Genomic DNA, 26,283 nt, shown 5'->3' on the forward strand with positions numbered 1-26,283 from the left:
GGGAAAGAGGGACTTGCTGTGGCAGACGGATTAAAGAAATGAAAGCTTGAATCTTAAATCTGTGAAGGCAGAGAATGGGAACAACTAAGAACACGGAGCAAAAGATGGCAACGGGGAAAGGGCAAAAGGAAAAGACACTATCAGTAATTCTACCTTTCACAAAATTATGAGAGTTTGTCTTGGTAATCCTGTTCTGTCTTTAACTCAATTTTTGCCTATATAACATTTAGGAAAAACATCTGCTCCCTTCTTTAATATATTCTACATCAGGTGCAAGATTTTTCATTGCTCTGGAAGATGGCTTGGACATGCGCGATCTACAATAGCTTTTTTTAATGTATTCACATTATATGTAAAAAGCTGTTCGAAAGAAGCAGCCAAATTGGTTAATATAAGACTTCAACTCTGAACTTAAGTCTGCCTACAGAACCTGAATATCAACTGCATCTATTAAACAATGAGGAAGAGCAGGGGGAATAGGTCTATTCTTAAAGCAAAACCAGAAAAAAGTGTGATTACCCAAGTAATTTCAACCTTCTATTTTGATGATGTCACTGTTAAATTTAAAGCACTGATTGACATACTGCATAGTGAAAAAAATTCTGTTACAAATACAATTAAAGATTTAAAAAAACAGAATGACAAAACCAGAGAAATGTTATTCACAGACAAAAAGAAAAGGAAAGAAACCTAGGATAAAATTTTGACCTTTCCAAGTAATTTAAGAAAAAAAATTACTAACTTCAGTGAGGCTAGGACTTCACCTACTAACTCAGAAGGAGTGAATTCTGTCAACACTATCTATGCTTTGCAGTCTATTCATTGGAAATTCTTATTCATGAATAAGAATACAAAAGGATGTAGTACGTACATGAATTCATCTAAAATAAGATGCTCCAATAAGCAGACGATGTTTTAAACAAGTCACAAGCCCCATTTAAAATTACACTCAACAACAGTTTCACATCTAATTAGACCAGGTGAATTAATTTGTTGCCCACCTACGGAAGTTGCTAATTCTCAAAAAGCAAACAAACACACCCCAAAATCTGAAAATAATAGACTATTTCATTACTATGGGGAGAGGCCATTAAGATTAAAATCTTCACACTACGTTCATTTTTGACGTGTTAAAGCATCCAATTTGCAAAAATAACCTAAAGCAAGTTCCAAATAATCCATACTGACTACCACTAAACATATAAATACAGTGTTGTGTCTCAGAGCAGCCATACTCTAATCAATATAGTGAGACTTTTTTTTTTTTTTAAGACTAAGGATCTTCATGGCAGAGATTAAACCCCTCTCTTTGGTATACATAGACATTCAGTATATGTCAGACCTAGTAATTTTACTTAGCACATGCTAAATGGACAGGAGACAGGTAAACTTTTTTTGTTTATGAGGCTATTTAGATGCTCTGATTTAAAGTCATCAGACAAAATACTCACTCTTTCAATGAAAGTCAAGAAAAACATACTTGAAAAACATTTTACTTGCTTACAGCTCAATCCACAAAAAGCTACAGAAGTATCAGAAGTGATTTTTTAATCACTTGTAAGCATTGAGTTGTTAAAACTAATGTTTCTCTTGATACTTGACCAAGCACATCACAAATAATAACACAAGCCCATCAACTTGTCTTAATGAAAGTTTCCAAAGAAATAGTGACACGCTGTAAACAATTTACCCAACAGCTTCTGCTGAAATGTGCATAACGGCTGCACAATCCACAAAGGTATTCTCTACTTTGTGCCTAGTAAGTTTTATTTGACAAAACACAATTAAACAGACAAGACAACATAAAATAGCAACAGAGTACAGTTCATAACAAATCTTTCAAGCTATCAAAATGGCATATAACTATATATATTTAGAATGGGTCTTAATCTTACCCGCAAGCTCTGCACACGTTCTACATATCACAATATGGGCTTAAAGAAGTTCTGTGCAGAGTATATGGCAAACAGTTCCATTATAAAAGTCTTTATTATTTTTTTCAAACTACCGAATTACGTTTGGGAGAAAAAATTATTAAGTTCTATTAACACAGGGGACAATATTTTCAACATTAAATGTTTACATTAGACTGCAAAATCTATTTACTATTTAGGTAGCAAAAGCGAACCAATTTTCATTAGGTATGCAGCATCTTTTGAAATTATAAAGTTTTTATTTAGGTTTGTAAAAATGATTTACAGAATCTAGCATGTGTCAATTCAATTTAATTTGAAACATTTTCTACTATATTTGGGATAATCTTAGCCTCCTGACTAACATCCGCTTCTATAAGGATTTAACTATTTAATACAGAAGAATGCTTTGAGAATTAGTTCTTTAATGTTTTTAATTTACTGGTGGATGCCAAGGTAGAATTTATTATATAGGTGCAAAAAATATTTTGTAATGTCTATATTTCTTTTAGTTCTACCTTAAATATCTTGTGTTATTATGTTGCCTTTCCAACCATTCTTTATCGTCAAAACTCACACATAGGGTTGTTGTCTTAAGACCAGTGAAAGTTCTTCTATTAATTAATTTTTCTAGTGACAAGCAAACAAGAGTGATGTGTATGTTTCCACCTTTATTACTCATTTTTCCCCTCTTTGAGAATTAAGATGATGATCCCTGATATGGTCATTCTGTGAAATTATTCCCACTGTAAATTAAAATCTTGTGTCCACTTAAAAGATGACTAACACTGAGTGACCTATCTTTTTTTTTTTTCCCCGAGGCTACAGTAGCCTTCAAGCTAACAAATCATACTAGTCAGTCTAAATTTTCTATTCATTAAGTTTAACCATTTAACTCTTTTTTATATCCATTTGTATCACATTACCAGTTCCTCAGTGTTCTACCAAGGCCTGCTGTTAAGTATGTGCTGAGTACTGCAGCACATCACCTTTTTAAGGAAACAGGGTCTTTCACCTGAAATACCCAATAAAGGTATTAACCATTTTTACTGCATTTTGTCTGTTTTGGCACTCCTTGATTCTGAAAGAATATGCAAGTTTCCAAGTGTGGTCATATAATAACTGTCTGGAAGGGACACATCACTTCATATCTCATAAGGAAGAAAAGTTATTAACCATGTTTTGAGTTACTCAAAACCTAGCAACAAATCCAACAGTGACAAAGAGCTAGCTCACACAACACAGACAATGGGAGATTCAGAGCTATGCTGGCTCGTCTTCATTCAAAGATAACATACCTGTAATATCCCAGAGTGGTTAACAGCTGCATTAGTCTCACTTGGAAAAGATATCATATGATCTGGAAAAAAACTCTGTAACAATAATAATTTGTATTAAAGTTCGTAAAAATAAATATAAAACTTCCTATCTCTCTTGGACGTAAAATTAAAGTTCTCAACGCAGTACAAGACACTGCAGATTCTCTGATCCAATAATTTAAGCTTACCTTAATATCATTCCTAAATTTGTGACATCCTATATATTATTTGCTGAAAAACTTAGAATTTTGAGAAAACATCAATGGTCTCTGGAAGCAAGAGGGTTTCATACACCAGTGCAAGTCATATTGCAGTACTTGGCCCTTAGTGTTGGTTTTCTAACAGCAATTTCTATTGCTGTTGACACATAAGACTTGCCTGGGGCTTCAATATGCTACAAAGTAGGGAGGATATACACCCACATGCTGAAAAATATATTGTTTTCTATTGTTTTTGTTACACTAGAAACCCAGTAAAATATTTTGGAATAACTTCCATTAATAGAAAACAAGTCCACTCAGGTTTTTTTTAATTGTCCATTTTGTATTATATGAATTAACATCAAAATCTGACTACATCAATATGGTGTGGTTAAAAAGTCCACATTTAAAGTCCCAATTTCATTATCAAGGAAAGCTCAAGGGGTAATTTATGGGACAGACCTGCAGCTGGGGAGTTCTATATAGTCATGCAGATATGAACCAGCCAAGAGTCTGACCATTACTAATAAAGTTTTCTCAAGGCTTGGACAAGTTTGAAGCTAATATTCCCTTGACTATCCAATGTCCACTGACTTTCAGTTTTAATAAAACTGAACTACTGGTAGGGTTAATTCGTATCAGCTCATTTCTGATAAAGCATCCTTGCTACACCTGGGACCAGAGTACCCAGAAGAATGCCTCAACAGAAATAATAAGGACTCTGATTAGCCACAGCTGCTGATGCTAGTCATAGCTGCACGTCTGCCACACTCCACAGCTGGTTCCACTCACTGGTTAACCAATACCCAATCATACCTATTCTTTGAAAGCTTCTCTGCTAACTGTAGACCATCTCAAGCTTAGATTTTTTTCACTAGTGCAGTGATACCTCCATGTCAGGGGAGTATATGATTTGCCCAGAGAAACACAGGTGGAGCAAGAAAAAAACCCCTCAGATCTCTTACACCTTTTGGTATCTTAATATTTACATTTTCATAGGTAGATAATTTGAGTTCCCTTCCACTTTTCACCTTTCAAGTCCTCATACATTTCTGCTATTTCTCCCTTTGACATCTGAAACAAGCTGGCTTTGTAAGAGACAGCATTAAGAGTGATCCAAATACACCATGCATTTGAGCAACCAGATGGTGAGTTTCTCCCGCTGAGCCAAGGTCTGAATCAGCAGCGTTAACCTTTGGCAACATCCTTCAGTTACGAGTTCTCTCTGCTCTCTTTCCATTTCTTACATACACTAACTTTGGCTTCACTTTCACTTACTCCTAATAGGTTATGGCTGCTCATGGCCCTTTGTGTCAGTTGTCATTTAGCTGCAGCTGTGAGAAGCTGCCATTGGGCAGCGCTGGGCCATAACATTCCATTTTCACTTCAACAAGACAATCATCTTTGCTACTGATACCCCTCCTCACACTGCTTCGTTTTATATTTTGTTGTCACTTGATGGAAACTTCACTCAATTTCAAAAATTTTATTTTGTCATAGGTCTGTGTGCAAACTTCAAGAAAGTTAAACCCATGTCTGCCCCCCTCACCTGAAAAAAAAAAGCATGAACATGGATGTTTTACAATTGCAACAAAGGGACCGGCCAACAGTTACACACACTACAATATATTCCTATATCCCTATATTCCCTCCCAGTTACTCCTTTTGACTCATGTTACACTAACAGCTTTACACTCTGCCTATCTCTGTGTAACAGAAAAGACTTTTGCAGCAATTGCACCACTTCATAGATATAACGTTAGGACTTACCAGTGGATTTTTAAAAAACTCATACTTGGCATAATTTTTTCTAAAATATAGTTTGTTTTCCTCTTCCATTATCCAGTTTGACTGGATTTCCATCACTAATTCATGGTCCTCTACAGCTCTTCCTGTCAAAAAACCAAACATATTAAAAAACCCCCACATAATCTGCACCTAAGAGCCTAGGAGTAGAAACACAAAAGTCAGGTAATAAGAATATTATTAAATTAAATTAAACAAATACAAATCATGAAACAAGCAATCTGAACAGAGTCCATTAATCAGGTCCACGTTACACCAAGTTACTGTTCCACCTCAGTAGGGCCCAACTTCTGAGGTAGGTCACACGTGGGGTTTTTTGTTCGTGTTTTGTTGTCGCTGTTTTCTTTTACAGGGGCAGCTGAGGGCTTTATTTCATTTCATGGCCAAATCCATGTTCTCCCTGCAGAAGCCAGGCAGTTCCTGCTGTCTGACGCATAGGGCAGCAGGCAGCAGACCATTTCAACCATTCACTCAGCCTGTCTGGGGCGTCAGGAAAGTCTTTCTAACACTCCTTTCTCTAATGCATCATTTGTGAAGTGAAAGATATCTGCAATATAGAAAAGCATTCATTTTTCTTCTTCTCCCTAGGTCCCTACTATGTCCTGAAGTGTTTCTAAAACTGCAAATGAACTTAGGGCATTTCAGTGTTTTAGTGTTTTTGCACAAACCAGGGATACTGAGAATTTTAGCAGCCGTAGAACTAGCATATGCGAAAACAATGGTAAAAGTAAGCCATGAAAAACACTAAAAAAGAAAACAAAACAGAAAAATAACCTACAAAGTGAATCCTAATGTGTAGTTTGGCTTTGCAGTGGGGCAAGGGGAAGAAAAAGCAAAGAATTCAGTTATTTGTACCACAGCACTGGCGTTCAGAATCAGTATTCTCACTGCTTTAGACTGCTTCTGCTGCTCAGATTCTTGAGTGAATTTTTCGATTTTACAGCAATATGAAATGCACTTAATAGGAAAGATACAGAATTTAAGAACTTTCCTGTAGATGTGCATGTTTACGTGTTGCATGCTCTGAGTAATGCAATAGGACTACTTACAGTGCAGGAAGTTAAGCATAAATCCTGAAAGGCTATGGACAATTTCTGTACAGTATTATTTATACTGCCTTTTTTTTTTTTTTAAATAAATTTCAGCAGCTTATGAAATCATGTTACAAAAGAAGGATGAACATGCTTCCAAATGAGCATACAGTTTTTGTGGCCATTTGTACTTTGTGGTGGACTCAAACTAATGAGAACGAGACGGAGTTGAACAAAGCTGTAGATTTCATTTAAATGATCATTGGCACTTCCAAATTTAAATTACATTCCAACAGTGAGTTACAGGTTAAGAATAGGTTTGAGATCTAACCTTATGTCTCCCTGCCAATTATGGGGTTTTAATATCCAATTCTGGTCATGGTTTCAAAGGGAAAAGGCAGTTAAAAATAAATTATAAAAACCATGTAACTCACAATTTTCTGATCACGTTTTCTACATTTCATTGCATTATCATAAAGGATCTTATGATATGCTATAAATGAACGTTGCTGCTCTCATATAACTGCCTGTTGTTAGAAACTTTTTAAAAAATCGTAACAGATAAAAGGATACTGTAAGTTTTTTTAAAAACTTAATTAGGCATAACATTAAATTAATATGAATGGTAAATTTTTTCAAGTGGTCCTGGCTAAACAAGAGCCTAACTTTCATAAAGTATAGCATGCACAACCTTCTAAAAATCAAACCTCAAATTTGAAATCATTAAAGCCTCTTTAGAACTACAGCATCTTTTTCTTGATCTTCTCTTGCCACCTCTTTCACCAGTCACTGCTTCATGCTTCCACACTGTCCAGTCTGGTGGGTAACAGCCTTATTGTAGCCTGCAAATCTGTAAGTTTCTTCAGGAAGTTTCCAGCTAGCAAATTTAGAGACAATACACTCATACAGCTAAATTTTACCTCAGTAGGAAAATACCAAGCTCATGACTAGCGTAAGACAAAGCACTCTCATGATCTACAGATCAAGTAGGGAAAAGTTAAACTTCCATTGAATTTAACTCATTCCTGAGCCCATAAAGACAGAGATTAAGGATGTTACATGAAACTCATATTTTGTAACCAGATCAAATGAAGCAAATAAAAACAAAGCAATTCAGAAAACAAAAAATACCCCAAAAATACTGAAAGAAAAGTGAGCATTTTAAAATCTTGTACAGGCTGCTCTACTCCAAAACACATTCTTCAGATGCAGGAGTAAAGAGACACTAAAGAACTGAAGCTCTGACTCAAAACCAGCATATTTTTTTTCCTTTCAGTTTTATAGAGAGAAAGTGCTCCTCTGGGATGACATTTAAATCTCTTAAATGCTTGGATTGTGACATTTAAGAAAATACCATTTCCTCAAGTCTTACTTCTTGGTATAAAAATAAGACATTCTGCATCACCCCAATGGATGGGTAAGGATGCTGGTATTTCTTTATTTTTAAGGTGTCACGCCACAGAATATTTTACAACTGATTCAACTTACTTTCCTGAAGGAACTGAAACATGGAGTTAGTGCCCTCCAAAACAGCCCTGTAATCAAATCCCTAAATGTTGCCATGAAAAAGCTGCACTTTGGTTTAGTTAGATCATTTTTTCTCTTCCAGCTAGACTGCAGAGTTTCTACCTTCCTTTCTACCATCTCTTTATTACTATCTCTAACATGAGGAGCACCTGCTACAGTCCCAAACAAAGCCTCCTTAACTATGGAAAGTAACTAAAGCACATGAAAGAAGATTTAATATTGACGTGCATGACAGAACACATTTCAAATAGCCTCCTCTCTAGCCACCCAGCAGGGGAAAAAAATTAAACTAAATAAAAACCAGAAAAGCCATTGCCCAGTACTATTGCACAGACAGTGCTTTGTGAGCCTTCCCACAGGCTACCTAAAAGAATGCAGATAGTGAAATCAAAACAGGAGACTGAAACACAACGATGATGTGCCCGGCCAAGGCACTATCGCCTACTCAAAGAGGAACCCTATAACATGTCTACTGAACTGCAGAAGCAAATGGAAAACTGTTTGCAGTCAACACAAAAAATTCTCACTAGAAAAGGAAAAATTTCAGGATGAAGACAGTATTTTCCTTGAAAAGGAGAACAGCTATGGAAAACTGATCTGTTTTCACAGCCTGCCCTGTACAGGGGAATTGCAGTGGAAGTATGGGACTCCAACACCAAGGTATACCTGGTGGTAGGGATGACGTGGCATCATCCAAATCTAGGCATACCTCAGCTGCCTTCAATAATCTTAGACAAGGTGAAAAACATCCAAGAATTTCTTTGAATTCAATAGCTTGGGACAAAAAGGACACATACCAGAAGCACACAGTTCTGAAATATATTGCGATTTATAGTGCTGTAATAATCGTCATACTTCAGATATTTGAAATAGAGCCTATTAGAACTATTTGAAATAGGCTACTGCAAAACTTTGGAGGTAGGTAAGAAGGCTGAGCATCCCGGGTGGTGGGGCAACGGCAGCAGGCTGTGCGCAGCGTGGGTGCCCCACGGCAGGCAGATGGGGTGCACCAGCCAGTGCCACGGGGAAGCGGCGTGGGTGGACAAACCATCTCACCTGCCCGCTCACCCCAAGTCAACACCGCCTGGTCAGCACTTGCCACGCAATGCAGTGAGGACACGACCATGCTTCATGTTCAACAACCCGTAGTTCCACACTAAAGGGCATATAGGTTTGTGAAAACAGGAATATACAGACCGTGGTTTTATATTTTCTTTTGGGTGGGATTTTTTTTTTTTCTTTTTTAACCTTCACATGCAGATACCTCCACACAGCAATGAAGGCACACTCCGGTGATGTAATTAATGTCTGTCTTGATTAAAAGCAGAACACTGTGCTCAGCTCACTAAGATTCATGCAATCATATCTAATTCAGGAGTATTCAGACAGCTGTTAGATATTAAAGAAAATGTTCACTAATTGATGAATGAATTATTAATCCCCATCATACTGGAATTTACACAGACACACACACTCACTCACAGCACTTCTCCTTTCTATATCCATTCATTTAACTTGGGAGCAGAAAATAACTGTCCAAATTTCCATGGGGAAAACATACAACAGAATAATAAATAGCAAATAGTCCAAAACTAAATCATAATTTGAAAAATATTTGTTCATGCTACTCATCCAGTGCTTAAGAAAATACTTAATGCAAGTCAAGATCAGTATGTTAAACCTTTCAAACAAAACCAGATCTAATAGTATCATAAAAATAAATCCATTATTATTCAGTATTATTAAAAAAAAAAAAAAGAAGGTATCTCAAGTTGTTCCTTTCCTTGGCTAGTCATGTTGAATTGCCATCCACATCACCTAGGAAATAATTTTATTTTAAAAATGAACAAGTCACCTTTTTCTAAAATTCTGCCCAAAGCAGCTGGAGCAATCAAAAGACTATATGGTAAATGCAGGTCTTCAGACCTGCACGCCAGCAATTTTGAGAATTTCAGAATCTTAGGAAAAGCAACTTCACTAATTATTTGATATTGAAATCTTCCAAGAAATCAGATTGAAGCAAACACACTATTTGACAAAAAGTGTATTGTGCAAATAAATAAACCTGGAGAAACAATGTCACTATTGTTCTGGCATGGTTTGTTGAAAGTGTCTTCATCAATAGTTACTACACTACTTAAATACCAGCCACACTATAAAATACAGAAAACATTTCTACTATTTGTATAGTAGTGTTGTCTAAAGACATTTTTATACCTCCTCTTCTGTAACAGTCAGTCATTTACAGCCTCGACCCAGATTTAACTCTGACCTTACTCTGAGCTGGAAGCATCTTACAACTGATACATTCAGTGCAAAAGGTTATAAATATCTTTGAAATGTTACAAAGCAAACAAAAAAATTTGAAAAACGTCTGTGGCTGCCTTCATAGGATAAAGGAGCAGAAAAGGGCAGAAAACAGTTTTAGCTTGCGTAGTTCATCTTAAAAATATGGCTGTTAAACATAATACTGTCGGAGATGCACAGTCAAGTTTATTTTACACAAATGCATGAGTCCAGATTCCCTAGATTCATACACAGAAAGGGAGTTTAACAATAGCTTTTAGCCATATATAAATATCCATCGGGGGGGGGGGGGGGGGGTTTGGTTTTTTTTGGTGTTTGGGTTTTTTTTGTTTTTTAGTAAAATATGATTATTAAAGTTACACTGTCCTTCCTCTGGGGGGGGGGGGGGTGTTTGGCTTTTTGGTGGTGGTGTGTGGTGTTTGGTTGTTTTTTTTTTTAAATTAACAGTACAGGAGTTACCAGGGAGCAGTGCAGTCTCTTCTGAGAATTAAGGACTCCAAGGAGTTTTCTACGTATTTTAGAATGCAGGAAGGCCCCCAAAATGTCCTCTTTCTCAAGCCACACTTTGCATTAGCAGCTGGAACTGCCCTTGAGGTTGCAGAAGAAGTACTACCTTTACTAACTCTAGTACAGTGCCAAAGTTCAAGAATAATATGGAAACTTTGAGTGACATGAAATTAAAACCAGATTTTTTATGGCATTTGTCTTCTAGTAGATTCTTTCTGATATAATTCCCTATCAAAACCAAACACAACACAGTACTGAAACGTAGTGCTGTAAAAGGAAGTAAGATTGTCTGACTAGAGTCTCAGTTCGATACTACATCCTAGCAGTGGACTTCTAAATTCATGTATGCTGAGTGAAGTCTTTCCTATGTTCTGCATTTTTTACATCTCTGCAAACATCCCCTTTCCCCCTGTATTTAATTTGTCTTAATGTGTTTTTATACTGCAAAGTTATGTCTACACAGTACAAAAAGGAACGGAGACCAGAAGTTATAGTTGTAATCTGAAACCACAGATTACACCTTTTAAACTGTATAATAGAAAAAGAGGTTTTTTACTACACTAGAGGAACACTGGTGATGTGGAAGGCATTCAGAGCATTTCGTTTCCAGCAACTTAAAATACTAAGCATAAAGTCACTTCAACACAGTTCATTGGTCCATAATTGGAAGTTTAGAAGAATGGTTTTGTTTTGCTTTTTAAGTAGTCCTGTCCCAGAGTTCACAATAAATCTAGCCAAACTGATTGTATTGAAGGAAAATACTGACAGACTACTCCGATGTCGTTTCTGAAGACTGAGTCCTATTGTCCAGATAGAATAGTACTGTGTAACCACTTTCTGTCCTTGATGTCAGAGATTTCACTCAGGTGTGTTGGGAACAATGAAGATTTTATTTGCAATGAAAATAACCCAAGTCTTGCTAGAGATAAGCAGGAAATACCAGAGGAAGAAGTGCCAAAGAAAAGCAAGGAAGAGCGAGGGAGAATTTGCAGTGAGAACCTTAATGGTCAGTGTCTTCCAAATCACTCTTACAGATGCAGATCAAGCAGTGTGAGGCAAATGTACTATGACAAAATGTACTTTATAGCTATGCTTTCAAAAAAAAAGAGAAACAGAAGCAACAAACCCCCAAAAGAACAAATTCACACAAGCCCTCCCATCATTTTCCTTCCGAGCCTTTCTATTACAATTGTACTTCTATGTGAAAATGAAAACCAAACACCTTATTTACTGCCATACCATTGTATAGTATTAGTCTTACCTAAACCTGTGTGGGTAAGTTGTTCAAACAGAGTCCAGCTGTGGTCATCAATATAGTGGTTCTTCAATATCAACAGCTGACATACATCCCTGGCTGTTATATCACTTGGTACTTCCAAAGCTCTGCTAGTATCATCTTCACTATACACTTTAATTACCTGCAATAAATAAAAAGGCTAAAATATCCATAAGTTTAATCTTTGATTCAGTTAGTCCAAATACGTTCCTCTCTCAGCTTCATGACTGAGACAAGAACCTATACACATAGGATGCAATACTAAAGACAGCCATTTCTCTATAGTGCAACGGCGTAATTGAGAACAAAACAGCTGAGCAAAGCATATCCCACTTCTAAATTTGGCTACTGAATATCCCTTCCCACAGGACACTGGACAGATTGGTGCATTCACTTTAAAAAAAAAAAGGTAATGGAGAGGTAAATAAATCCGGTGGAATTGTACATTCTTGCATAAGCTAAAGAAGAAACCACAGAGGATAAACAGTGAAACTCAAGAACTCTATGACTGCAGAACTGTAGAAAGTTTTGATAAAGTTAGAGTTAGTTCAGAGAACAGCAATCAGATTCGAGATGCTCACAATTCTATAGACAGTAAAAACGGAGATGCTACAGAGCTGCTTCAAATTTTGACAAGCAAGAACTGGAACTGTGAGTAAAAAAAGGCATATATACATACATACATACAGAATCAAAAATGTCATACATGGAAAAGAATTACCATCATATGAGGACCAGGAAAGTAAATAAAATGTTCTAGAAGATGTACATGCAAAAAAACTTAGCACAAAGTAGACAATTTTTATCATGTTTTACCTTAGTAGTTTTTCCAAGTTTCTTTATTCTATTAAGTATGTTTGGGGTGGGGGGCAGAGGGGAAGGAGGCAATATAAACTCTTATGACTTATCCTTGTCATTTTCACTTTTAAATTTCAGTTAAAAAATTTATTTTTCAGCATTGATACACATTTTAGAGTCCAGAAGAATGGGTGTCCATTGAGTTCTTGAAGAGGTGAAGCTAAACCTGCTTATGCTTAGTTTCAAATGAAGAGGCTGAGGAAGCCTTACTGCATACTCACTGTTTGAAAGAAGGCATGACCATTTAGGCATTTTTTTCTGCATTTTCTTTCTCTGAAGGAGAATGAATCAAATTAATCAGATGAATCAGTGAATTGGATGGCATTCATGCAAATCACTAGTGCCCTGTCTTCTTAAGCTCTGCACAGTGACTAATTCCATTAAAGTCAACACAGAAGTTTTTTTTGTATAAGAGTAGAAAAGAATTTCATATTCCTCACAGCAGTCGAGAAACTCAATACTGTTAGGTTTTCTCTATTTCTCATTTTTTAAAAGTAGACAAAACACAAAAAGTGAAAAATATTGAGGCTCCTGACACAAGGATCAACTCTTATCTGTGGTACTGTGTGCTGGAATAGTAACACACTTCCCAAAATAAAACAGATGTTTGAGACTTTATTATAAACACAAACAGGCAGGTAAACATGAGCAGTAGGTATAGAAGATTGGATGCAACATTAAACACACCATAAAAGTCTTCCAGGTACTCAGAAATACACCAAGTGATCAAGTCTGGAATGCATCTTCTTTTACTCTTTGTGTTTTCAAACAAGCATTTTCACCCCAAAGCCACCCAACATCACGAGATTGGGAAGTGAAATACATTAATTCACCTTTAAGAATGGGATTTATTCCCCAATATTTACATTTTCCAGTAGTGTGAAATAACACTGAGCAACATTATTCCCTCTCTACCAAAACAGTAAGAGTCTGAATGTCCATCCCCAGCACAGTGCCTGCTGTGTACTGTGCCAATGGAAACACTAAGCAATCGTTTGCTAGTGACAGTCTGGCCACAATAAAAGGTGTGCTGGTTTTGGCTGGGATAGAGTAAACTTTCTTCATAGTAGCTAGTATGGGGCTATGTTTTGGATCTGTGTGGAAAACAGTGTCGATAACACAGGGATGTTTTCATTACTGCTGAGCAGTGCTTACACAGAGTCAAGGCCTTTTCTGCTTCTCACACCACCCCACCAGCGAGCAGGGACGTCATGCTCAGCATATCAAGCTGGGGGAAGAAGAAGGAAGGGGGGGATGTTCGGAGTGATGGTGTTGTGTCTTCCCAAGCAACCGTTACGTGTGATGGAGCCCTGCTTTCCTGGGGATGGCTGAACACCTGCCTGCCCATGGGAAGGAGTGAATGAATTCCTTGTTTTGCTTTGCTTGCATGCGCGGCTTTTGCTTTACCTATTAAACTGTCTTCATCTCAACCCATGAGTTTTCTCACTTTTACCCTTCTGATTCTCTCCCCCATCCCACCGCAGGGGGAGTGAGCGAGCGGCTGTGTGGTGCTCAGTTGCTGGCTGGGGTTAAACCATGACAGCAAGGAACTCGGCGCAAGTTAAACTACCCTGCCTACCCTGTCTGTGCCAAAGCACAGACATCCTCTAGACAAAGGGCATCTAAGATGTTTTTAATTTATCTCAAAAATCCTCCTCTCAGTTTATTCAATTTATCCATATTCATCAGAATACGTGACACACCTCACCTGAACTTTATGCACAAAACCTAAATACCATTGTAAACCCTTCATTAAACATCAAGACACAAGTTCTTACTTAAAAGACAAACAAGCATGTTATTGTCAGTCAGTCCTTAATTGCTACCTTGCTAAACACATGCTCATTTCAAGCATCTAACGAACAATCAGCAATGTATTGTTGCCCTAACTTGTTACAGCAGCTCCTTCTCTGGTTTGTGCCAAAGCTGGTAGGAAAGCGAGCAAGGAGCTGCAACTGTATCTCCTGCCACCTGCTTCTCTCCCACCAACGGCAAAAATCCAAAAAAAAAAAAAAAAAATCAGGTCAGCTCACCCACGCTTTCCAAACATCAGAACGAGGAAAAAGGACTCCATTTGAAAAACACATAGAGATTAAAGCACACTGGTGGCCTTGCTCCTCTCCAAAAACCTGCTTTTATCTATGGAACTACATATAAAGCAGTTCTGTTACAAACTTTGGCCAAGCATATTAAATCAGCATGAAGCCCACGATGATTTGCTTTAACATTTCAGCTAATAAATGATGACAGCTGAAGAGTTCCACATGAGGTTCAGCCACCCTTGCCACGACACTGATTTCCAGGATACAGCAAACATTAAAATCACGCTTCTAAAGTGGTAAAAATCTCTCTCTACTCATGAATCAACCACCTCAAAGCAGAGTCTTCCAGGGAAAACAGGCAGACCTTGGAGAAAGTCAATCCAAAGTTTCCACAGGCCTAAGCTACAGCCCATTACTTACATTTAATACAAAAGGCAAAAAGACCACATCGATATTGAATTCAATGATCGATACTGCCAAAGCAGCCATGGTTGATGGCTATGGTTAGTTTTATAAGATGCCCATGCTTTGGCAGCATTCCCACTGCTAAGCAAGTGAGACCGGTAGCAATGCAGCCTGCTTGCAGTAGGGTCTTATTCCACACACATAACTTAAACCCCTACTCCAGTCACGCAGAAATGATGTTCTGCAGTTCAGGATAAACCAGCATGAATTATTTAAATTCCTGCAGTATTTACAAGGATTCAAAGATTAAATTAAAAGAGGTGTCTGGCAGGGTGTGCTGTGAATGGGATGGAGGGCTGTACAGGTGAGTAGACAAAACAGCATCCCATCACCTTAAAACATGTCCTACTCTGGGCAGCACTGGAGGTCAGGGACAGCTTCATTAGCCTCTCCAGTAAGTCTGTGTCAGGCTGAATCTGAAAGATTTTACAGGCTGAACTGCCAGAAAGGAGACAGTATTGAAGGCGAAAGGAAGGGAGAGAATTAAAGCGACTTCCCTAGTATTGGACTGGATGATCGTTGGAGGTCCCTTCCAACTGAAATATTCTATTCTATTTCTCAATATTCTCGCAATAAAGCCAGGGTGAGAATCCATGCCAGCACCCTGGCCAGGGGCCCTGCCAGCACATACTAGCAACTACAGTTTTCTCCAGGTACTCATCAGTTAGGTGGTCTTCTTGTTTTACAGCAAGAGCACGTACAGCCCATGCTCAGGCCCTTGACAGACGATTCCTACAGAAATTCTCTTTAAAAGGGTTAAGAGTCGCAGTGCAGATGACTACACTCTTATTGCTGAAGAAATTGAAAAAGACTTTTTAAAATGCTGAAGAAAGCAACACAAGTCATGATAATGAGCTGCCTGCAGCCATTCAACTCGGGGAGCAGGAAGCCTTGGAGGTGGCCTTGGACTACAGGAGCACAGCTAAAACAAAACAACACAACGAAAAAACAACAGGAAAAACCCCCGGAGTTTATATTCTCTGTGAGCATTCTTACCCGGCTTTCTCAGTATAGGGAAATAAATCCTGCGCAAGTCTAGGACAACGGATCACCCCAGCTCACAGCTATGATGTGCTACCTTATAAAACACAAATGCTGTGCCCTTTTTCTCTTCCTTGCAAGGGACTCAAACACAGCAGGAGAGAACAGACAGGCAGTCACCTAATAGACCCTTCTGAACTTCTGTTACAGTTTTAGTTTAATGAATTGAATGTGATGGTGTAAATCTCATCAGTTAGAGTGACCTTTGAGGGGTTTTTTAATTAGAAAAAGTTGCTCAGTCTGCGCTTTCTGCTGTGTTTGAAGCATTCTCTTGTAGGTTTTGCTGGGAATGTATTTGTTCCAAGGGGAGTGGATCACATGAAAAAGGACAAATTCAAAATCCCTTTTTTCCTGGGAAATATGCTGCAATAAATACTTCTCTTCCTAGAAGTAGAGGATGCTCCAAGAACTAAAGGGTGGCAGGATTATGCTAAAGATGCAGTTATGCTGACCTCCTAAAGAGATAAGGCAGCTCGAGTGACTACTTCTTTATTTTTATTAGCAGTTACCATCATGCATTTGGCTGGCCAGTCATCCCACTCTCTTCCATTTTTTCCCCTGCAAATTTGTCTGAGAAGTAGCACACAAGGAAAGAGCTGCTAATTGAGAACAAGCTGTCATTACAGTTTTCATTACCATAGACTCTCAAGCTTTGTTCTAAAGCAAGCTATTTAACTTCCCTTGACTACACCTATTAGCAGACAGTTAGAAAAAGTTGCCTCAGTAGTGCTCAAATCTTCTTCTTTCCTGTCTAGTTTATAAATACAAGGAGATTTTAGTTCTTCCCAAGGTCAGAAAAAGAAACATCTCAATAGCTTCCATTTAAGCCACTGGAAGTAAGAAATCAGCAGCTCCAAGATCTTCTTATAAGAGGAAAGCACCAAGCTGAGCATTGCAAGCATTAATCATTTTCATTGCCTACAAGAGCAGGCAAGGAGGTACAGCTTTCCTACACATCCTCTTTCCATTTTCCAATATATTAAAAATCAGCCAAGATCCCAGAAGTATGTGCAATGCACCTTTATACCTCCAAAAAATTATCTTGATAAGAAATGTCACTTCAAAATAAAATATATTATTGTTTGTATTTCACTAATCATCTGAACTCAGAATGTAAAATCAATGTTGACAAATATAACCTAGTATTTAACACAGAAAAGGAAAAAAGAGACCCTAGCTTTTACACTAAAAAATAATCAGAAGAAGCAAATAAATCAGAAACTGTTTAAAAGAATAAGTAGAAGAGCACATAAGGTAATCAGTGTAGGAGGAAGGAGGAGCAAGAGAAAGCTGGACTCTACTCCCCCGAGTCTTCTTCCACACTCAACTGTCATCTCCACTACAATAATTAAATAATGTGTTTCATAGACTTTTAAGAGAGGGTGTCCAAGTCTGATTCTTGAGAATCTTCAAGCCATCTGTTTTGGAAGTTCCAATCTGCAGAAACAGCACAAACATATGGAAAGACCATACCCTGCGTTGAGGAATTTCAAACGAAGTCCTGACGTGTGAAAAAAGCCAGGTAAATCCAACAGAAAAAGAACCACTCAGCACATGGAGTCCATATTTAGGTGCCTACATCAAAATGACCTGACATCTACGATTCTTAATGCTCCTGTATAGCCATTAAGACAGTGGATGGTCAGCACCTTTTAAAAAAAAAAAAAAAAAAAAAAGGCAGGCCACTTTTATTTATAAAGATACAAGCACCTAACTTTAGCTTATCATTTCTACAATTATTTTTCCCCCACGTACTTACATTACAATTTCAGTCAAATTTATGTTAAATGCATAGTTATTGTATGCAAAACCAGGCCTTAAAAAGTCTTACATTCCAGGGTGCCATACTTCCCCTGAGATCCTGCCTGATACTGTGCTAACCTCTGTCTTTAGTGTTAACTAATAGGCTAGTTGCCTGAAGCATCTGTTCTCCAACTTCCAACCTTGCCCTCTGCTAGACAAAGTTTTTTACTTATTGATATTGGCAGAGGATAGGGGAATTTGGAGTATATTTGAACTATAATGGAAGCACTTGGAAATTTCTAGCATTTTTAACTATTTGATGACTTCTAGCAAGAGTCTGTCTTGGTTTTAGAGAGAATCACCAAATTACGCATTCATAAAAATATTTAAGGGAAGGTTAACTCATGACTAGTTTTAAAAAAAAAAAAAAGCGTGTTAGTATAATAAAGTTTACTGCCTTTATTATCAGGTGTGAATGCAAGACTTTCCCTTTAGATATCCCAGTCTACAGTTAAAAGGCCAGCTTCCACCATTTCCTCCAAAGGGAAGACTTCCAGGCCAAAAGGATTCTCACAGTTTGCAGAAATCTACATCTGCCATTATTAAAAAAAAAAAAAAAAAAAAGGTGCACAAAATGATAAACCGTAGCTGCTCATTGTTAAGCAACTATCTTCTCAGTCACCACAACAGGAGCTTTCAAAAATTGGTCCTGTACATGTCCCTGCAAGGAATTAACACAAAGCACTGAAGCACAGGCACAAAACAACAAAGGACTCGTTAATATTTTAGGCACCCAAATCCAAAATGGTGGTCGTTAAGCCTATGAACCTCGCTTCTGGAGGACGGTTCACAGGACACCACACGATTTCTGCACAGACTTGTCAACGTGTATAATTGGGCAGGTAGGAACTGTCACCCAGTGATTAGGGACAATTATCTGGAAGCCTGTCCATGGGGGAAGAGGGCAAATCTGAGTTCCAGCATGCAATCCAAAAAACAAATTTATGTAAAATACAGGTCCCAGTGAATCCTGACTTCTTATTTGGAACACAGCATAGCTTCAAGAGGCAGAAGGAACACTGCTCCCATGCAGAAAAATATACAGGAGATATATATACAGTAGCTTAGGTGACACAAGCATTAGACTTAAAATCTCTGTCATGCACAGACTCCCTGTATTCCTATCAACTTCAGGAGGGGAAATTTTAATATCCTGTTCCCAGCAACATTTTCTGTTCTATAGCTCCAATGTTCTACAACACCTTGCTTTTTTCTCAAGGTAAAAACCAGAAAATTTATAAAAAACAGCCAAAATAGGCAGATTGGACACATTAGAAGTGACGTGAAAGGAAATGAAACTGTCATCTTCTTCAATAGGACCATCAAGGCTATTAAGGAAAAGTTAAGCACCTTGCATGGCTTGTGAAGCCATGTATTGAAGACATGGAAGATCAATTTAAAGAAACTGAAAGTAAGCCAAGTCACTGATTACAAGGACAGCAAACATCAAAGAACTAAGAACTTGCCCAAAGAAAGAGGAGCTGTTCTTCCAAGTGACCAAAAGTGAACTTTGCATACACTTACTTATTATTGATAGACTGAGGTATGGTCCCACAAGCACTAAAAGATATAAAAACACTAATAATCAATTATGTCTGTCTTGCAACAAAACCAAAGTGCTGAGAAAGGAAGAGCAAAGTCTAGGAAAATTGCCTACCTTTCCTACCACAACCCACAAAAATCTCATATTATTTCCAAAATCTAACCATTTTAAAATGACATTTCAAATTGCAAAAATGATGTCAATTTCCAGCCTTTATTCAAACATAAGACCACTGACAAGAATGATTTCTCTAGCAATTCATGAATTCGTTGCTTCAAAACATGATGAATTTTTTTATACCTAAATATTCTGTTAGAAGGTATTAAAAAAAATGTTTAATTTCACAGTTACAGTGTGCACACATTATCAACCAAAACAATTTCTATTTATTTTCTGTAGTAGTCTTCTGATAGTTTACTATGGCACTATGGCAACTGTCTATATTATATAGCCCATACAGTCACTCCCCTCTCCCAGACTCTTAGTATGGCCCTACCTAATCCAGCACAAGATTGATCATCCCATGAATGGAAAAAATCACACCAAAAAAAGGAACTAAATAGTAATATGAAGAAGTAACAAAAAATATCTGAGAATACCTACAGGCAAAAAAAGTCCAATTCTTAGTTTTAAAATATGTATTTGCCATCTAACTCTGGGCAAGTCAGTATTAGTCCCTTAGTATCCTTTTTGTAAAATGGGGCAGGGGAACTGAAATCTGTTTCTGTACAGCAGGGTAACAGATTGAACTCATTAAGATTTGTAAAGCACTTAAACTTGCTCATATGACTACTGCTTTAGATGTGTAAATATGCTGTATTATAAAAAAGGAGGTTAAATTATGCAGATCTCCAAATTATAATAAGCTATGTGCAAAAATATACCACCAAAGTTCTTTCAAACGAAGGTTATGACAATCACATTATGATGTTCGAAAAAATAGCAGGATGAGGACAATGCTGACATGCAATCATCTCAAAGACAACGTCAGTAAAACTGAAGAGAAACAAGGTTTGAAAGACAACAGGAAAGTTAAAATATAAATATCATTATTTAATCCTGAATTTGAGACATTCACTTTTTCAATAGTGGTCAACAGAAGCAAAATATAATAATAAAATAGTAATAATAATATAGTAATAAAATAGTTATAGAAGATTTAATTTCTCTGTATAAGACTGAACAAAAGGCAAGGTCTAGAGAAAGCAACTTCCATGCTTTGGACAATTAACTCATAGTACAACTATTTTTAGAGCAGAAAGTAAGATTATTGTTAACTATACAATAACTAATTATATGATACTTTGCTCAAAAAGTTACTATAATTGGAGAATTAAATAATAACAGCTACATTGTGAAATTCAACATACTGTAAGAATTGTAGTAATAAATAACATGTAGATTAAACATAGAAAGTGAAAGATTTATCACCATCAACAGCCATTACCACAACAAAGGACCAAATCAGGAGTAAGAAATGCAAAGGGATCTATGGAAGTAAAAACCACAATAAAGTCCTTAAAAATAATGCACATTATTTATAAGGAAAGGCGGGGCTGGATGGGACAATTTATTTAAATAGAGTGTCTCAAATTATTCTGCCTTACCAGAGATCTTTTTCAGACTATGGAGATTCCAAACAAAAGCAGCTAAAGAGGCATTTCAAGTACAACTGGTAAGATGTGTATGAATAACTAGAAAGCTGTGAGGAAACTTAAATATCATTAGCAAAAATTTCAAATAATACAATTCCATGGAATAGCAGAAATGAAGTAAAATTAGCAGGTTTGCTAGATGATTAAGCAGTCAAAGGATCACTTATACAAGATAAACACACTTCAGAGCAGCTAAATGATTTATTTGCATTAATTATTCACAATGGATATGGAAGAATATGTTCCCAGATCTACTCTTTACAGGTGAAATAAAATTGCCAGTTTAAAAAGAGGGGCCACTGGAAATGAAAAGGAAAAAAACCAAATAGTTAACAGAAGGTTATACAGTCTAAAATTTAAAGAAACTTAAATGGCAAACCTCAGTCTATCCTAACATCAATAGAAACGGAGGCTTAGGCTCCATCTATTACTTCCTCTGATGTGCACAGGGTATAAACTTCTGTTCAGTCCTGAGAAAGAGGAAAAGCCCAAGGGCTATTGCAGCAGATTAATTTTGGGGTGTTGCATTGTGAATTTGTGAGCCACTGTTGCCAGGCAGATAGGTAAGAATCTACTAACATTACCTAAATCTGTCTCTTACTAGAAGAAAATCCACTCTTAAATTTATGAAAACTTTTCCCCATCTTGTTCATAGCATTTACTAGAATGATTTCGAGTAATCATCATACTTCTGAAAAATCTCAGTGGGGTAATGCAGTTCACATTGATTGGTATCAATAACTTTTCCCAAGTCCTTCAAAAGAAGAGCTATTATGAAGATTAAACAGTCATGGAGTAAGAGACTGCAAAATAAAGATAAACTTGGAATGAACGGTTCATTTTTAGAACAGCTAGCTATGATCAAGTAGTTTCAGACTCTTACTCATACTAGCTTTTAAATCAGAGCGGAAAACCCATGTCTTACAAGCCATGATAAAAATAAGCCTTAGTTATTTTTCATTACATTATTGAGTAATGCTAAGTGTGTACATTAACATCTGACACAAAGGTATTTGAAAAACCTCTTGGCCCTGGGAAAGGTAAAAAGTTCCCTATTCCTGTCTTCTATGAACCACTTACTTACAGACAGCTAATCAAATGTAGGTCACTTCTCAACCTCAGTGCACGGTATGCATGGCTCCCCAGCTAATCTAAACCCAGTACATAGACATGTAGCTCTCAATTAGGAAGACAAGGGGATTTTACATCTTCCTATCCACTAAAAATAAATAAATAAATGGCGACAATCCAGTGAAACTTGGGTAAAATTCTTTAACCAAGGGAAAGTAATTGTAAAACTCAGTGGAGAACATAACATAATCCAACTTCCGAACAAGTACTTTTGTATGCAAGCTATTGTCCCTTCTAGCCATGCATCACCACCTCTTAGTGTCAGAATCACCATGCTCTTTCATATAGTTCAGTATGTCCAACCAATACAGCTCACAGTAGAAAGCTTAAGTTATTTAGGCTAAATGTACATGCTTTATGACCCATTATCTTCACTCAGAGCTACCTTAATATTTTTTCACAAAATCCATAGAAAATTGCTAAAATAACTAGCAAGGTACAAAACTCATCTTGGTAGTGGCTAAGAGTTTCGTATTTCACCCCCAAAGTCCTTTACGATAAAAGTTCAAAAGCCTTGTTGTTTGATTGAAAGAGATCAATATTCAGACCAGACTGGATTATTGCATTAAGGTTAATAAGAGTGTACTTTCACGTGAACTTTTCTTCATGAAAAGTTAAATTTAGTGAAGGCGAACAGCTTATTAGCCCTATTAGTAAACTTATATTATTTAGTATCTTCAGTCCTTTGCTTCCACACTGCCTGCCAAGTCTTAACTTTACATAGCTTTTATATATTTAATAGTAATACACAGCTTTACATTTTACTATATACAATAGCAACATCTAGAATGCACTTACCGTACACTGATTGAAAAATATCCAGTTAGACTAACTGGACTTAAAAAGAGGGATGGGATGGAAAAATCATACTAGAGGAGTCAAAGAATCTGACTTGAAGGAGGAACTTCAGTATTTCGTTTAAAAAAAAAAAAAAAAAGAGTTTGTGAAATAGAAAATTAACAGAAAATGAAAAAAGTTCCCAGTGCACCAGTGTTCTTTATCCTCCAAACTAGAAATATGGTAGAAATTACCCACATACTACTCTACTTTCCAAAAGAACTCATGTATGAAGATCGGGGGAGAAAGAAATTTCAATATAAAGCCACTAAAAGACACTTCTGTTTTTTGTTTTCTGTGTGCAACAAAGTTAAGGGCAGAATGTTATCAGCCTCCTGTTTGAATAGCTTGCCCCTATTTATGTCAAAGCGCTAACATTATTTAAATGAGGCTTTCTGTATTTAATAGTGCAGTTTGTCCAACATATCCTTCGCTTGTCAGAGATAAATAGAATGCTGTGTTCCAGCACAAGAGAAAGCAAATCTGTTACTGCCACATTCTGGCTGCACTCTATGTTTCTGAAGAGATACCAGCTATAAAAAGAAGTACCTATTGTTTCTACCAGGTTTTTCACACTATGTTGATGGTTTCTCAGTAGACCAGATCTCTTGTTGAAGCTGAGAAAGACCAAGTCTCTGAATAACACCATTAAGAGACCAGTTAGTTTCCCATTTCCTTTGCAGCAGTCCTAAACTAAATCTTTTAAATAAAAAAAAAGGAAAATTTTATTTTCTTAAAACATTCTTTCACTTTTACAATTTTATACAGAAGTTCTGGCTTGAACTACGACACAGCTTCAAAGCAAAAAATGCCTTTGTCATCACCTTTATCACCTTTGTATTCCCATGGAGGTCACTAGAGGAGAAAACAATGTAGACTCTGTAAGACTTGTATTTTTAACTAAAGAAGACACAGTTTGGAAATTTTCGCAGAATTTCTGGAGTGGTACATGGAATATCCAAAGCAAATATGACAAAGGCTACGTAGGTTAACCTACTATAATAAATAGTTGTTTTAGAATGCTGAAGCACTTTGCCGTTAAGACCAAAAAAACTGCTTTGCTGGGTCAGACTACAACATCCTTCCAGCCCAGCACTGTCTCTGGGTATCTGTTTCTAGCCACTGGTGGTATATAACAGCAAGGTTTAACTGCTGTAGAATAGCTATTCTGACAGAACATTTTATCCCTCAGTACTTTTGAACTTGTCTTTCATTTTATTCACATAGCATTGTTCCCTCCGGCCAAAGCATAAAATCCAAATAAAGAGTAAATCCTGCAATAAAACTAGTAAGTCTACTCAAACCATGTAAAACCTTCAACTATACACTGTTATATTATTACAGATTTGTCAGCAAATTTTTCCTCTACAGGAACAGAAAAAAAGACCAGGAGCACCTGGGCATGGAAATCTGGCCCTGTAATTGCTGGCAAAATGTAATAGTCATCTAATGCAGGAGACACTCATTAGAACAAGTGAACAAAGTGGAACAAAAACACAATGTTAAGTGGATGATGTAGTAATAAGGAGAGACTAATCATTTCAGAAATTCAGTGTATTTTGACAATAGTTACTTCTAATCATTTGTTCTGAAATGAAAATGAGGTATGTAGACTGAACAGCCTTCAGTCATACAGGAAAACTGAGAAGTCAGTAGCACAACTCTCGTCTCTACACATGCTGTGATACCTTACATTCAGAGGTCTTCTGGGTTGTCTGGCTGCTGCTTCTCTTCCCCACCCACAAGTCATGTTCATATCACTATAAATGTATGTATTTTGTTTGTGCTATGATCATCCTAAAAGTCTTGTCAAACAGGATGCCCAAAAGGATGGTGACAGACACCAATCCAACAAGTTACAATCAGTAGGACCAAAGGAAAAATGACAACATTTTGAGGGCTTGCATACGCAGCTGGTGGATAATTTGATGAGCTAGTTAAGTCTGGCTGTCAAGCTAGTGCAAGACAAGCAGAGGGCTCCAATTGCTATTCAGTCTAAATACCATTTAACTGCTAACCTCTTGGAGAAGGGAATTAACTGGTTCAGAAAAGCAGTCTAAGTGGCCTAAGAAAAAAGCACAATGTTATGTTAGGGCAAAGGTCGGAGGTGGAAATGATACAATATGCAACAAGAGTGATGAAAAAAGACTGAAGAAATCAGAGTATGCTAAGGAATAGTGAAAAAAAGAGGATTCTAGTAGGAAATAAAGGAAAAGCATTAAGGGTGTCAACTGAACACTTCCTCCCAGGTCTCAGTCCTTCATAAGAATTTTAGTGGTGCCAAACAGAAAAGTTATCAGCAAAGACACAAATAGCAGAAAGTTGTAACCTCAGGGATGTGCAAGGCACGAGAAAGAAAGGAACCAAAGATGTCTCTCCAAGTTAACATTTTTGATGCCCAAGCATGCGTATTGGTAGCGATACAAGTCAGCAGTCCAAGACAGCCATTAGGATCTGCCAGAGAGAGGAGATGAAATATGTTATGAGAAATATGATGAAATATGAGAAATACGATGAGGGCCTATCAACTCTGGCTCAAGAAACTGGATATGTATTCTTGGAAAGTATGACTTGGGAAGTTTGACTCACCTTGCTTTGTACTGTTCCCTAGGCACCCATTATGCACTGTACTGTGCCAGAATAAATCTGTTCTCATATAACTACTTTAAACAATGAAAAACAGGTTGCCTTGAAATAATGTAATCATAAATGAAGGGTTGAAAGCAACTGAATAAGGGCAACTTCAAAAAAGAAACTTTAGGAAGTGTAAGAGACTAAGATGGACTGGAACCAGGGTAAAATTTCCAGTGTTACAATAGAATTATATTGGTTCAGAAGTTTTGATCATACAGTCGTAACTTCTTTTTTAGGTCCTTAAGGCAGTTGGTGTTTTGCTGGGTTGGTCCTGCCTCTGTTCCTGACCCACAGGCAGAAAAACAAGGAGTGGGGGAGCACGGAGCATGGCCAGTACCCATAGCAACAGCATGAAAATGAGGAAGAAAGCGAGCTTAAATATGAATAA

At 37.1% G+C, this 26,283-nt stretch overlaps 1 protein-coding gene across 1 annotated transcript in view; it reads right to left on the reverse strand.

The window, feature by feature from the left end:
- Positions 1 to 26,283, reverse strand: part of GRB14 (growth factor receptor-bound protein 14) — a 53,868-nt gene that overhangs the window by 17,438 nt on the left and 10,147 nt on the right. Inside the window, 3 exon segments of the mRNA XM_009325391.1 lie at positions 3,212 to 3,286; positions 5,203 to 5,324; positions 11,872 to 12,028. Coding sequence (XP_009323666.1) covers positions 3,212 to 3,286; positions 5,203 to 5,324; positions 11,872 to 12,028 — 354 coding nt within the window.

The sequence above is a fragment of the Pygoscelis adeliae genome, unplaced genomic scaffold, assembly GCF_000699105.1.
Source record: "Pygoscelis adeliae isolate BGI_AS28 unplaced genomic scaffold, ASM69910v1 Scaffold106, whole genome shotgun sequence".
In the NCBI taxonomy this organism is placed as follows: Eukaryota; Metazoa; Chordata; class Aves; order Sphenisciformes; family Spheniscidae; genus Pygoscelis; species Pygoscelis adeliae.